Consider the following 15,508-nt stretch of genomic DNA (forward strand, 5'->3'; position numbering starts at 1 on the left):
GGACTCTGTGATGCTACAGTTATTACTTATATATTTAAATCACAGACTGGACATCTGGTTTTTCCAGTCACATAATTAAGTTTACATCTCAGTATTACCATTTAGCCTACTTTCTATTTTTTATCTGAAAATTAATCTTAAGATTAAAAACTCAAATATACCTATTTTGTTTTTTATAACTTTATTCAACTTTTTTCTTACCGATTAAAGGAAATGCCTACCAATGTCAGTTTTCTGATTATTCTCCCTGGATACAGAAGGGGCTAGGCTACATTACTAACAGTTTTTATACAACCTAATTAGAGAACAATAAAGTTGACCTTTGAAAATAACATATCAAACATCAGAAAGTGTCTTTTCTTCATCTGCTTTAAGGATTACATTTGTTTCTTTTGTGTAAATAATACATTATTACAATTTGAGATTATTTAATCTTTAATATGAGAGCTAAAAATCAATAAACATTTGAAAATATTTTCTACAATTCTATTTAATCTCATTTACTAGTGACATTTAAGTTCAGCCTCACTTTTTAACACTCATTTCCTAAACCTCAATTGTCTGTGATAATTTTATGTTTTATTATACAGTAGTTTTCCTTCTGATGGGTCATCTGTTAACACTTCTCCAACAAACCAGAGTGGTCTTATGAAGGACTGTTGTGAGTACTGGCATTCGTAAATTTCTAAAAATAAAATTTCCCTGGTGCACAGTTTTCCTCCATGTCAGCATAATCTTGGGCTAAAGTTGTTGTTTAACAAGGCAATGCTCATTTATGATATTTCTACCCATTACAGCATTTAACAAATGTTATTGTAATTGCTAATTCACTTGTCTATATTCCACTTTAGACAATAAACCCTGTGAGATTAGAGACTGTGTCCCTCTAGTTCATCTTTATATCCTCAATCTGATATATAATAAAAGGTCAATAAAAGATATGCTGAATCAATGAAAGTCCCAGAAATGTGGGGAATGGTAATGAAGAACTCCGAAGCAACGCACTTACCTGTGAGATCCAAGGTTCTGTCCATAAAAACCACTGATGCCCTGCCTGCAGCAGTCTTCTTCCTGTTCTTTGCAGGGGCATAATTGGCCAGATCCGCAGCGATGACCCGACTTAAGGAACCTACAGCAAAACACTCCTCCCGTACTCCTAAATGTTCACACAGAGAACTGAGGCCTGACACTAGGCACCTGATCTGCAGCAGCAGCTCTGGGGTTAGGGCAGTGGCGTCCACATCACCCAGGCTTCCCAGCTTCCTCTTGTCCGGTCGGGTGCTATTAAGGAGATGCACATCCTGGGGTAGCAGTGGGAAAAGGGATGCAAAGGCTGGAGTCAAGGCAAAGTGGGGAGCAACAGGGGCAAGCAACAACGGGACATGGAACACCTCGGCCGTGTAGTTCATGTTGCCCATCCATTCACACAGCTTCTCCTCCAGCTGCTCAAACACTGGCTGCTGCCCCTCCATCTCGGCCGCTGCCGCCGCTGGGACATGATTAGCTGTGAGGTGGACAGCGTGGCTCACGGCTGTGACCACCACACAATACTGGAAGTGACTGCGGCAGATGATGTCCCGTAGGATCTCCACAGTCCGGCCTTTCAGCAGGCAGCTCAGCACAAACACCGCCTTGGGCTGCTTGGCTCCACCACCAACTGCGTCGGGTTCGAACTCTCGCAGGTGACAGTCAGGACCCCCTACCGCCTCCAGGAGACGGGTGGATCCGCAGCCCCAGTGCAGGCTCTCGGCGCAGGCGGAGTCCAGGTAAACCACAGCCCGTTTCACTTTGGCCAGCACCTGCTCCCATCCTTGCTGGGTAAAGGACAGTACGCCTGAGGCGCTCATGGTTGGGGATTCGCAGGCTTGGGGAACTACGGTGCAGGAACTTCTTTCTGAACTCACCGCTTCCGGAAATTGGGCTCCCAGAGACTTTGACAGTCAACACAGTACACGTGGTCCGGCCTCGACACGCTACCTGATGGCGCTCGGTGATGACGTTGAACTGAGCGGTGATTGGTTAGGGAGGAGGCCGGAATTGAGGAAGGATGGTGTGGTCTGGAAAGAAGTGGGTGGGGCTCTGTGGCTCTGGGCTTCCTCAAAAAGTTCGCGGAGGTGAGGTGTTCCCCGGGGTGGAGCTGAACTGAGTTCTTTCCGTCGCTCGGCCTGTCTGCGCGGATAATCTTTTCATGTTCCTTGAAAAGTCTCCGAAATAAAAGCCTAATCCGAAATTTGATATCTTCCTTAGATATGAACACGTCTCTAAAAGCACAGCCACATTCTCAATCTATACTCAGAGCAACTAGAAAAAGATAATAAAAACAACCGTGTGCAGTATTTTGGGTTTATAGATTGCTGCCACATACGTTATTGCCCACAAGCCTCATAACAAACCCTGTTGTTCTCATTTTCACTTTCTCCATCTTTCCTCCCTCATCTCATCGTCACTACATCTTGATAGGCTTCAAAACTCTTAGAATTCAGCCTTCCTCTGCATTCTTGCTGTCACAAAAACCCAACAGCATCGCTCACCCGGACAATGATCTCCCAACATTTTCTGGCTTTCGATCTCTTCCCCCTCCGATTCTATTTTCTTCCTAATAAACAAAGTTGGTCCTACAACTTTCCTGCTTAAAAGCCTCTCCTAGCCCAGTTGCCTACAGTCAGGTATACTCTTCAAAAAGCATCAACATCCTTCATGATTTCTCAGTTTCTCTCCAGCTATTCCCAACCTGGAGAAAAATAGTACCAATACAATGAAGTCAACAGGCTGAACCCCAAATGTTTTATGGATTGTTTGTTCCACCAATATACTTATATTACTAAGTATAATCTCTGTGCTAAGCTTCAAAGATGAATGGTTAATAAAATTAATCACCTAATCCACAAAGAATTTACCTGGTAAACTTACCAAAAATAATCATTCCAACAGTACTGCCTATAATAGACTTTTTCTAACTCACCACCACTATCACCCTATTGCCTCTCTCTTCCCCTACCTACCAAACCTCTCAACTGATACATTTGCTAAGTACATGCCATATCATGGGGTAAGTATTAACACCTAGTTTCTTTAAACTATCTGTTTTACTAAATTATGCACTAGATGCTTGTTATCCCCAACACTTATAACAGGTGTTCAATAAATGTTTGTTGAATGAATGTTCAATTAATATCCATGGCCAGGCGCGGTGGCTCATGCCTGTAATCCCAACACTTTGGGAGGCCGAGGTGGGCGGATCACCTAGCTTGGCCAAACTGATGAAGCTCTGTCTCTACTAAAAATATGGGCATGGTGGCAGGTACTTGTAATCCCAGCTACTCGGGAGGCTGAGGCAGGAGAATCACTTGAACCCGGGAGGCAGAGGTTGCAGTGAGCCAAGATCGCACCACTGCCCTCCAGCCTGGGTGACACAGCAAGACACCATAAAAAATAAATAAATAAAAATAAATAATTAATATTCACATAATAATATATCCAGTCAATTTTTAATAAATATGTACAATATTCCAAACACTGGGTATTAAGGACATAAAGAAAACTAAGCCACAGCCCATATTTCAAAATAATTATAATGAAATAAAGGGACCCACACACGGAAAACAAGTGCAATAAAATGTTACAGAAGCAAATATTTTTTTAAAATGTTTGCACAGGAATTACGAAGGAGGAAAAATAAATTCTGACTAAGAGAAAAGGGAAGTAGTCAGAAAAAGCTTCATATAGGGCATGAGTTTTGACTTGCCTTCAGAGAAACCCAGGTGTTCACCAGGTGGACAGGATGGGGAGGAGGATTCTTAGCAGTCCAGGCACAGAGTGCAGCATAAACAAAGCTGTAGAGGCATAAGACAGTACAACATGTTCTCTGGAACTACAAACGGTTTCCTATAGCTGGAGTGCATTGTATGAAAACAAGGCGCAAGAAGTAATAAGAGCAAGGAATTAGAAAAGAAAGAAATGGACTAGATCAGCAAGAGCCTTATTTTCCATTCTAAAGAGTAGCAGCCAGTGGGGAACTATTAATGTATTTTGCGGTATGGAAATAACTTGTTCACATATGGATTTTAGAAAAAAAATGATTCTAGTCAAAACATGGAAAATAACTTGAAATGGAGCAATTTAGGGCAGAGGGAGCAGTTAAGAAAATGATAGTATCAGCAGCAACTCTGGGTGAGAGAGTTGAAAAGCATAACAAGCAGATGGACAGAGTGGGGAGTGTGAAGAGACATTAAGAATATAGTGTCAAAGAGTTTGCTTATTAATTTGGCAGAGAGGGTGACATGGAAGGAGAATTTCAGGTTAGCACCCAGCTTTCTGTCTGGATGACTGGTAAATGCCGGTCACTGAGATTTGAAAAACCATTAAGAGAAGCAGATTGTGGAATAAACACAGAGTTTAGTGGGGACATATTTTTGTTTATTTGTTTCCTTATGGCAAGATAAGTGTAACAGAAAAGTTACCATCTTAACCATTGTAAAATGTACATTTTGATGGCATTAAGTACATTCACATTGTTGTATAACCAATCTCTGAACTTTCTGTCTCACAAAACTGAAATCCTGTACCCATTAAACAACAATTCCCCATTTCCCCTCTCCACAGCCCTTGGCGACTTCCACTCTACTTTCTGTTTCTATGAGTTGACTACTCTAGTTGTTGGCAAGGTAGTAGTTGACTACTCTAGCTACCTCACGTAAGTGGAACAATACAGTATTTATTTTGTTGTGATTGACTTGTTTCACTTTATGCTAAGTCCTCCAAGTTAATCTATATTGTAACATGCATCAGATTTTTCTTTCTTTTTGAGGCTGAATAACATTCCATTGGATGTTACACCATTTTGTTTATCCATTCATCTGCCTCTGGACATTTGGTCTGCTTCCACCTTTAGCTACTGTGAATAATGCCACCTTGAATATGCAGCAGAAGAGTCATATACCTGGTAGAACCCAGTAGGTAAAAGGGCCAATGATAGACCAAAGTTCATGTGTTGAACCAGCAAACAAGAAGATATTCCTCCATGTTTGTATCCTTGTCAGCATGAAAATTATTTTAAGAAGGTTAAGTTGAGTAAGTTGTTAGATGACAGCCCTGCTCTTCAATTTAAACCCAAGTCAGTGCCTAGTTACTAGCACCTGCATTAATCCTGATCTCAAGCTCACTTTTTGTTTCTATTCCTTGTATCTCATGCTGAATCATACATTCATTAGATAAGTTTGAGTGAATTAATACTTCATCTTCTCTGAAATACTTCAAGGCACTCATAAAGTCAGGGTTGAATATTGTGCCAGCAACTGCTAGTGGTTGCCTCAATATGTATTTGTCTCTTGTTCTGTAGTAATAGGTTTATTCTGAACACATAAACACACAGCTAAAGACTACTTTTCCAAGCCTCTTGCAGCTAGCTATGGACAAATGATGAAGAACGGGTGAATAAGATAGTTGGAAGTGACACATACAAATTTCAAATCACTCCCTAAAGGTGTATGGTTTTCTTTCCTTACGAATCCTGCTTTCAGTTCTTTTGTACTTGCACCCAGAGTGGAACTGCTGGATCATATGGTAATTCTATTTTTAACTTCTAGACGGACCTCTGTTTTTGTTTTGTTTTGTCTTTTTCTTTTTTTACAGAGGCTGCAACCTTTTATATTCCTACTAATACTGCACAAGGGTTCGGATTTCTACACATCCTTGCCAACACTTGATATTTCCTGGGTTTTTTGATAATGGCCATCCTAGTGGGCGTGGGGACATGTTGTTTTCAATATACTTATGGGACATCCAGGCAGAAACGTCTAGCATGCTGTTGGATGTATGATTCCGGAATACAGAAGAGAAATAAGGCAATTGGGATCATTAGTAAATGGATGTGCTTCAGAGTGCCTTAAGAGCACAAAAAAGAAAGAAGACAATGTTGGTGATGGAGAGAACTCTGAGCAACTTTTCTTGATGGGCAGAAGAAGTCAAGCCAGTGAATGAAGTAATGAGAGGTACAAGTTTTAAGAATAGACTGGCCAACAGTGGCAAGTGTCAGAAAAGGGAAAAGAGATGGAATATGAGAAGACTCTACAGGATTTGACCTATGCAGAAAGAAAGTGCAGTCATGACAAGGGAGTGCTGGGGGTGCAGTGCAGAATGAGTCAATGGATTGGGGAAAATGCAGCTTCTAGAAATTATCTACACATTTTCTAGAAAACAAGGTGATAGGGGAATGAGAAGTTAAAAAAGTTGGAAGAATATGAAGTTAGGATTAAAGAAAGTAACTTGGCCTCTACAATTCAGGGAGGGAACACTTTTTTTTTTTCAGAGACAGAATCTCACTGTGTCTCACAGGCTGGAGTGCAGTGGCACAATCATAGCTCACTGCAGGCTCAAACTCCTGACTTCAAGCAATCCTCCTGCCTCAGCCTCTTGAGTAGCTAGGACTACAGGTGCACACAACTACACATGGCTAATTTTTTTCTTTCATTTTTTTTTTTTTTTTAATATAGAGACAGGGTCTTGCTGTGTTGCCCAAGCTGGCTTGAACTCCTGGACTGAAACCATATTCTGACTTTGGCTTCCCAAAGCACTGGGATTACAATTTATCATGGAAGTACATAAAGAGGAAGGAAAGCTCTACACATGTACAATTACTTTGCTTGTTCAAAGAAGAGAAGGCCTAAACAACACATTACCTGCTTGTCAATAACTTGTCAAATGCTTTGACTTTTCTTTTTTTTTTTTTTTTTTTTTTGAGACCGAGTCTTGCTGTGTCACCCAGGCTGGAATGCAATTGCGTGATCTTGGTTCGCTGCAACCTCCTCCTCCTGGGTTCAAGTGATTCTTCTGCCTCAGCCTCCTGAGTAGTTAGAATCACAGGTGCATGCCACCATGCCCAGCTAATTTTTGTGTTTTTAGTAGAAACAGTGTTTCACTATGTTGATCAGGTTGGTCTCAAACTCCTGACCTCAGGTGATCCACCTGCCTCAGCCTTCCAAAGTGCTGGGATTACAGGCGTGAGCCACCGTGCCTGGCCAGATGCTTCGGCATTTGAAGCCTCAATTTAGCTTTGTTATTCTTCCCCCAAATGGGTACAAATGTTATTTTAATGTATCAATTTACTACTGAGGAAACTTAAGAACACTGAGAATTTAGGAACATTGAAATGTACATGACAGCAAAGAGCACAGTTGGGCATAAACGTCATATGAATGCCAAACACAGTTATGTGTACTCGCTATATATACTGGATAGTGAGCAAGACATTTTTATTTGACCTCCAATTCTTGTCATCATTTAATTCATCATCATCTACTAAACACTCTCGTACTTCTCAGAGATAAGTACATTAAAACTTATCTTTTAATTTTTTTTTGCCAGAAACCAACAGACCACAAAACAACAATAAAATGGAAAACAAACAGAATATATGGAGCATTGTAGATTGATAAGGTCATAATATAAGAAATAGAAGGAGGAATATATAATATCTTCAAACTACCTAACTTTGATGTCTCCCTTGGTAAGTAGGGAGAGAAAGACACCTTTAACTAAGAAAGCATATTCAGGCAAGAAACTCAGCTTAGAAGTAAGGAGGAAGAGGTGCTTTCAGAGTAGTTATTAGTGATTTATATGCTTCTCTTCTCATGGAAATCTTCATTTTCAAAGCTTAGCTCAAATGCTACCTCTACCACAAAAGATATTCATCAAGTATTCATCATTTCTTCAGTTATATTTAAGCAATGCCTTGAAAGACAGCTGAAAAGAGAAAAAGATCCCTTAACAAAAGGCAACTGGTTTTCTCATGAAACCAATTAAATAAACAGAAAGATAAATACACAGGACTGTGAGTGATTGCCTTACAATACTCACAAACAGTCTGTAAAACTTCATTCTATTACTTTCAACAGTGACCAAAAAGATTTACCCAGCGTTAAGCACTGTACTAGGAATGGAAGTGATGGCTATGGGATGCCCTTTTTGGAGGTGGACTTGGTCTAGTGAAGAGCCTGAGGCAAACAGAAATGTAGTCAAATAATTACTACACAGTGTGATAGGCACATGGCATAGAAGCGGCATGGTGTCTAGAAGGAATGAGTTTCTCTGTCCCACTCACGCCCCTAATACCTCTGAACTCATCTGCATTCTCTCTCACTCACTATACTTGAGCTACATTTTGAGTTTCTTGAACATGCCAAGTATGCTTCTGCCTCAGGGCCTTTGCACTTCTTATTCCTCTGTCTGATAGCCTGCCAGCCCCATGGGGCTTACCTCCTGTCTCCATTCAAGTCTCTTATATCACTTCATCAGAGTAGCTTTCCCTGACCACTCCATACAAAATTGCACCCCATCCCTTCATTTTATATTGCTTACTCTTTTCATAATTCTTATCATCATGAAATATCATACATTCATATGTTTATTATCTGACTCTCTTATTAGAATCAAAGTTCCACAAAAGAAAGAACTTTGTTTTATTCACTGTTGAGTTTACATAGCTGAAGAGTTCCTGGCAAAACAAATGGGAAGAGATAAAATGGGATTCAGGAAAGATTTCACAAAGGTGATTATACCCCCAGAGTTTAGAAGGATGCAAGAGATTATCATAAAAAGATAAGGGAGCTGGGAATAGCAGGTAGAAGTGTGTTCAAAGGTAAGAAAGATTAAAATCACATGGTTTGTTTAAATAATGTGAGATGGTGCAGTGTTGGTTGGGCATAACCTTTCACTTGTGCTTCTATTACAACACAGCCACCTTTTCTTTTGTAGGAGAGTTGTTTACCACCCCTGTCTTTCTCAATAACTTGAGAGCTCTTTAAGGGCTGGGACTCTTTCACTCATGTTTTCATTTTCCAAGTTCTTAAACAGAGCAGATATTCTGTAATTGCTAAATAAATAAATGATAAAACAATATTTATTCATTGAGGAGCAAGAAAACTCATTTATTTGTTCAATTAAAATGGATTTCTCTCTGTTGACAAGTGAATGCCCTGTTTGTAAACTTTATAAATGAAAGAGACCTCAGAGGTAATTTAATTTAGCCTTTCCATTTTATAGATGAGGAAACTGAAGCATAGAAAGGTTGATTGCCTGACTATACAACCTGCTAAGTATAATGAAGAACTGAGGCCAGGCCTGGTGGCTCATACCTGTAATCCCAGCACTTTGGGAGGCCTAGGTGGAAGGATTGCTAGAGATCACGTGTTCCAGACCAGCCTAGGCAACATGGTGAGACATTGTCTCTAAGAAAAATAAAAAATTAGCCAGGTGTGGTGGCATCTGCTTGTCTGTAGTCCCAGGTACTCAGGAGGCTGAAGTGGGAGGACTGTTTGAGTCTGGGAGGTAGAGGCTGCAGTGAGCAGTGACCCTGCCACTGCATTTCAGCCTGGGTTACAGAGCAAGATGGTTGTTGTTGTTTTTTTAAAAAACAAAACAAAACAAAACAAAAATCAAACAGGCCAGGCGTGGTGGCTCATCCCTGTAAGCCCAGCACTTTGGGAGACCAAGGCAGGCAGATCACCTGAGGTCAGAAGTTCAAAACTAACCTGGCCAAAATGGTGAAACCCCTCTCTACTATAAATAGAAAAATTGGCTGGGCGTGGTGGCGTGTGCCTGTAATCCCAGCTACTTGGGAGGCTGAGGAAGAAGAATCACTTGAGCCCAGGAAGTGGAGGTTGCAGTCAGCAGAGATGGCACCACTGTACTCCAGCCTAGGTAACAGAGCGAGACTCCACCTCAAATGAATAAACAAACAAACAAACAAAAAACCTGGCGCTCCAGTTTGAAGCACAGTATGTCATCTTTTCACTTAAAGATGTGCTTTCAGAAGTGGCCTGAACATTTGGTTTACCTATTAAAATAAAAACTGTACATACTTTATGATCTATCTTCGAGAAACAGACAAATCTCAAGAAGCCACGAGGATCTTCATTGTCGTTTTTTGTTGCAGTTAAAAGTGTAAAGTCGAAAGCAATCTGGGTGTACATCAATGGAGAAATAGCCATATTCACTCTGTGATAGCCATACTATGCAATTTTATGAAGCACTTAAAATGGATATAGTTTGACTCATACAAAAATGCAAAACAGCTCCAAGACACGGATGCTAACCAAAAAAAAGGAAGTCGCCGGATGATACTATACTATACTGTACTATTTAAGACTTGTCAGTCTCAGGTTTTCCCACCAAAACAGTACAACACAGGAAGTAAGTGTATAGGAAATTTCAGAATGATGAACTCCAAACAGGATATGCATCTGTAACAAGGGCTACCTCTGGAGAGAAGGGTAGGGGAACGAGGCTGTCTTTGACCTTGACAGTAATTTATGGTTTTTAACAAGGAGGGTGCATTCTTCATCTATTAGTTTTGCTTTTGTTGGCTGTGAAAATTAATTTTTCAAGAAATAGTACTGTGATTTCTTCTCCATTCAGTGAGGAAAGGGAGTGACAGGTAATGATTCTGTATCAAGGCTGATTAAAGAATAAAAGGTGGCCTTTCGGAAGATTAAAAAGCAAAGAAAAGGTTGAGAAGAAAGAGCACGAAGAGTGGAAGGGAACAATGGTGTACTCGCTAGCAATGGCAATACGGGTTATTAAAGGGAAGGGTGGGGGCGGGGAACCCTGGACTACTCAGGATGCAACGAGAGGAAGCCACGCTAAACAGCAAAGCGGGATCCTAGAGGGGCAGGGCCCACCTCAGCGCGCAGGCGCAACCAGGCCCAGGTGGCCGCCGCCGCGGAAGCGAAGCCACCTATAGACGCCGCGCCGCTTGGGTCTGCTGCGCATGCGCAGGCGGATCCGCGCTGGAGTCTTCATCTTTACCACCGCTGCTGCCGCCTTCCTGGGATTTGAGTCTCGAGCTTTCTTCGTTCGCTCGCCGGCGGGTTCGCGCCCTTCTCGCGCCCCGGGGCTGAGAGGCTGGGAAGGGGTTGGAGGGGGCTGTTGATCGCCGCGTTTAAGTTGCGCTCGGGGCGGCCATGTCGGCCGGCGAGGTCGAGCGCCTAGTGTCGGAGCTGAGCGGCGGGACCGGAGGGGATGAGGAGGAAGAGTGGCTCTATGGCGGTACGAAACTTCCTGTCCCTGTCTCTTTCTCGGGTTCTCTTAGGCCTCCCCTCTTGGCCCTCAAACGGCCGGCGTTCCGGCCCCTCGCGCCGCCCCTTCGGGCCTCTGGTTGGGAGTCCTGTCCGGCCTGACTTAGGCCGAGCGCAGCGTGCGCGTGCCCCCCGCTCCCGCGGCGGTCTCCCGCCTGGCCCAAGCCCACTATACGCACCCACCCTGCGGCGGCCGGGCAGGGCTGGGGGGCTGTGACTGGTCCCGGCCCCCGGCTTCGCCGTGCTTTCCCTGGGGCGTCTCGGTCGCCTCGCTGCTGCGCTCTTTACCCTTGTTTTTTTCTGTCGATTCTGAGGTGGTGGTTTTTTGTGTCTGTTTTTGCCCCGTGGCCTTAGGGTGCCCTTCCTGTCCCTTCTTTCAGAAACAGTCATTCTGTAATAATAGCGAAATAAAGTTAATGCTGTACAACTAACGTCTTGTTTCTTGATGGTCAGTTTGTATGGAATGCACCTGCAAGGGTACCTCCTTGTCTGAAAGTCGTGCTTTAAAAATAATTAATTAAGAGAGAGAGAGAGAAAGATGGCCCATAAAGAAAACCCTGAATGTCTCCTGTATTAAGGTGAAGTTTTTCTTTTTTAAGAGACTGCCGTTTAACCTACATCATGGAGGTATCTCATGACCCTTCGGCTTATAGTTTTCAGTGTCATCTCATATATTTCTTTTTCTCAAAATAAATTTAATGCATCATGTACTTCTCTCTAGAAGGGACATCTGGTTTTTAACTTTCGTTAATTCACAATCCCTTCTTGCCTGTTACACCAGATTTGAAACTTAATGTTTGTTCCTTGCCTAAAACATACATTCTTGATTGTCTTTAGAATAGAACAGTAAAAGTGCACATTGGGCACCACGCAGGTCCTTGATGATGTAACTTTGATAAACTTGTAAAAAAAAAAAATTATCTTTGGTGGCAAGATTTAGCATTAGTCTTTGAAATGTGAATGTGTAGGATTTCTTTTACAAAGATCTGGAAATCTTCAGTACCTCTTAAGTTTAAGCTTATTTTTATACCAGTAAAGTCTGATTTTTTTTTTTCCATAAAATACGTATCTTGTTAAGTAATTATAAGGTGATCTAACTTTGGATGTGCTTATAGGCCCATGGGACGTGCATGTGCACAGTGATTTGACAAAGGACCTAGGTTAGTGCTTGTGATGATCACTTCAGATTTTCATAATACTAGTTTCTTTAAGATTGGTTTCTTTATTTTGTTTGCTTATTTATTTGTTTGTTTATTTTACTTGGTAGATGAAAATGAAGTTGAAAGGCCAGAAGAAGAAAATGCCAGGTTAGTGAAATTTTCTGTTGATGCCTATTACACAGATTGTGTGATACAATGGTTCTGTCAGTTGTCAAAATTATTTTCTTACAATCATTGGCGTCATTACAACACTTACAACATTTTGGAGGACATGGAATCCTTTAAAGGTTTTTCCAGTTTCAGGACCTAATCTTATGCCAATTCTGTTTGTTGATAGTTTAAAGGACAAAGTTTTTGAACTTAGGATTGGACTGATTTTACACTGTTAAGTAACTTGTTACTCTTAAGTGACTTCAGTAGTGAAGTATACAGTATAATCATTAAGCTACCGATAAAAATATTTTAACTTAATTGAAAATGTTTTTAAGTAAATCAAGAACACTCCAAACTACTGCTTTTCCAGTTTATTAACATTTTTGATGGTATAATGGCACTTTGGTTGTAATTTCAATGCTATGTATTATTTACATTCAAAATGTAATTAGCTGATTTGTTATAAGATTGATTTCTTTGTTAGATTATAAGAAAGATGTAAGTATTTGATTATAGAACATATACAGGGAGTCAGAATTTTACCCCGAATTTCAGAAAACAACCCATGCAAAGAAGTACATGGAGATGTCGGCTTTACCCTGACCACTTGCATTAGTGTCAGTAATGGAGAGGTAGGTAGAAGATTTTAAAGAATATTTGGGTTTAAAAAGTGGAAGATATACCACTTCATACCGAGTAAGCTGCAATCAGAAAGATAAAACAGGTGTTGGTGAGGATATGGAGAAATAAAACCCTCATACACTTCTGGTGGGATTGTAAAATGGTGCAGCTGCTTTGAAGAACAGCCTGACCATTTTCTCAAATGGTGAAACATGGAGTTACCATATGAGCCCTCCACCTTAGAGAAATGAAAAACATTCACACAAAAACTTGTACGTGAATATTCATAGCAGCATTGTTAATAGAAAATGGAAAAAAAAACCTCGCAGCTGCATCAACTGATGAATGGGTAGATTAAGTGTGTTATTTCCATACAGTGGAATGTTATTTGGCAGGGAAAATAAAATGAAGTACTGGTAGATGTTACAATATGGACGAACCTTGCAAATATGCAAGTGAAGCCGGTCCATAGAGACAGATTACTGGTTGCTAAGAGTTGGGTGAGTGATTGCTAATGTATACAGAGTTCCTTTTGGGAGTGATGCATATATTCTGGAATTAGATAGTTGTGATGGTTGGACTATGTGAACATATTAAAACTCAGTGGTCCTGTTTGAATGGATAGATTGTGTAATATGTGAATTGCATCTCAAAGCTGTTAACAACAAAAAATGAATAGAGGGAAAAAGTGAGAAATGGAAGTAGAAATAGCTTAGGAGGATCTGAAACTACAGTTCGAATTCCTTACCCAAAAAATCCCCTATAGTCTTTTCACTCATTGATATATTATCTGAAATGTTATTTCATTTTAAAATTTATGTGTTCAACTCATTTCCTAATTCAGATCTCAACCACAAAGTTGAGATTAGTTTTAATTTATGTTATGAATGTGATTGAATATTTCTTTATATCCATTCCTTCAGTTGGCCAAGAAATTAATTACAGGGTATAGTTTTACAATCAAATATATTTCTCTCTATGATCATCTTTATCCCATTGATTTTTATTTTTTTATTTTTTATTTATTTTATTTATTATTATACTTTAAGTTCTAGGCTACATGTGCATAACGTGCAGGTTTGTTACATATGTATACTTGTGCCATGTTGGTGTGCTGCACCCATGAACTCGTCATTTACATCAGGTGTAACTCCCAATGCAATCCCTCCCCCTTCCCCCCTCCCCATGATAGGCCCCGGTGTGTGATGTCCCCCTTCCCGAGTCCAAGTGATCTCATTGTTCAGTTCCCACCTATGAGTGAGAACATGCCGTGTTTGGTTTTCTGTTCTTGTGATAGTTTTCTAAGAATGATGGTTTCCAGCTGCATCCATGTCCCTACAAAGGACTCAAACTCATTCTTTTTTATGGCTGCATAGTATTCCATGGTGTGTATGTGCCACATTTTCTTAATCCAGTCTGTCACTGATGGACATATGGGTTGATTCCAAGTCTTTGCTATTGTGAATAGTGCTGCAATAAACATACGTGTGCATGTGTCTTTATAGCAGCATGATTTATAATCCTTTGGGTATATACCCAGTAATGGGATGGCTGGGTCATATGGTACATCTAGTTCTGGATCCTTGAGGAATCGCCATACTGTTTTCCATAATAGTTGAACTAGTTTACAATCCCACCAACAGTGTAAAAGTGTTCCTATTTCTCCACATCCTCTCCAGCATCTGTTGTTTCCTGACTTTTTAATGATCGCCATTCTAACTGGTGTGAGATGGTATCTCATTGTGGTTTTGATTTGCATTTCTCTGATGGCCAGTGATGATGAGCATTTTTTCATGTGTCTGTTGGCTGTATGAATGTCTTCTTTTGAGAATGTCTGTTCATATCCTTTGCCCACTTTTTGATGGGGTTGTTTGTTTTTTTCTTGTAAATTTGTTTGAGTTCTTTGTAGGTTCTGGATATTAGCCCTTTGTCAGATGAGTAGATTGCAAAAATGTTCTCCCATTCTGTAGGTTGCCTGTTTACTCTGATGGTAGTTTATTTTGCTGTGCAGAAGCTCTTTAGTTTAATTAGATCCCATTTGTCAATTTTGGCTTTTGCTGCCGTTGCTTTTGATGTTTTAGACATGAAGTCTTTGCCCATGCCTATGTCCTGAATGGTACTACCTAGGTTTTCCTCTAGGGTTTTTATGGTATTAGGTCTAACATTTACGTCTCTAATCCATCTTGAATTAATTTTCGTATAAGGAGTAAGGAAAGGATCCAGTTTCAGCTTTCTACTTATGGCTAGCCAATTTTCCCAGCACCATTTATTCAATAGGGAATCCTTTCCCCATTTCTTGTTTCTCTCAGGTTTGTCAAAGATCAGATGGCTGTAGATGTGTGGTATTATTTCTGAGGACTCTGTTCTGTTCCATTGGTCTATATCTCTGTTTTGGTACCAGTACCATGCTGTTTTTGTTACTGTAGCCTTGTAGTTTAGTTTGAAGTCAGGTAGCATGATGTCTCCAGCTTCGTTCTTTTTGCTCAGAATTGTCTTGGCTAT

The 15,508-nt window shown here is 40.6% G+C and overlaps 3 protein-coding genes across 29 annotated transcripts in view; 2 read left to right on the top strand and 1 right to left on the bottom strand.

Moving 5' to 3' along the window:
* The window catches only part of SCFD2 (sec1 family domain containing 2), an 807,609-nt gene extending 805,169 nt beyond the window's left edge, over positions 1-2,440 (bottom strand). For 3 of the 4 annotated variants that reach the window (XR_007725710.1, XM_050790571.1, XM_050790572.1), the window contains exon 1: positions 1,010-2,440. Coding sequence is in view for 3 of the 4 variants with exons in the window: in XM_050790571.1 (XP_050646528.1) it covers positions 1,010-1,847 (838 nt within the window). In the remaining variant the exon portion in view is untranslated. The remainder of the gene's footprint in view (positions 1-1,009) is intronic. The other variant, XM_050790570.1, reaches the window with a different exon arrangement.
* The window catches only part of LOC126954756 (60S ribosomal protein L14-like), a 1,186,913-nt gene that overhangs the window by 533,422 nt on the left and 637,983 nt on the right, over positions 1-15,508 (top strand). The gene's annotated exons all lie outside the window — the stretch shown is intronic.
* Positions 10,762-15,508, top strand: part of FIP1L1 (factor interacting with PAPOLA and CPSF1) — a 76,110-nt gene continuing 71,363 nt past the window's right edge. For 8 of the 24 annotated variants that reach the window (XM_050790573.1, XM_050790574.1, XM_050790580.1 and 5 more), the window contains exons 1-3: positions 10,762-11,043; positions 12,188-12,232; positions 12,340-12,379. In XM_050790573.1, coding sequence (XP_050646530.1) covers positions 10,959-11,043; positions 12,188-12,232; positions 12,340-12,379 — 170 coding nt within the window. In that variant the 5' untranslated portion in view covers positions 10,762-10,958. The remainder of the gene's footprint in view (positions 11,044-12,187; positions 12,233-12,339; positions 12,380-15,508) is intronic. The other 16 variants (XM_050790575.1, XM_050790577.1, XM_050790584.1 and 13 more) reach the window with 4 other exon arrangements.

Source organism: Macaca thibetana, chromosome 5, assembly GCF_024542745.1.
Source record: "Macaca thibetana thibetana isolate TM-01 chromosome 5, ASM2454274v1, whole genome shotgun sequence".
NCBI classification, from domain to species: Eukaryota; Metazoa; Chordata; class Mammalia; order Primates; family Cercopithecidae; genus Macaca; species Macaca thibetana.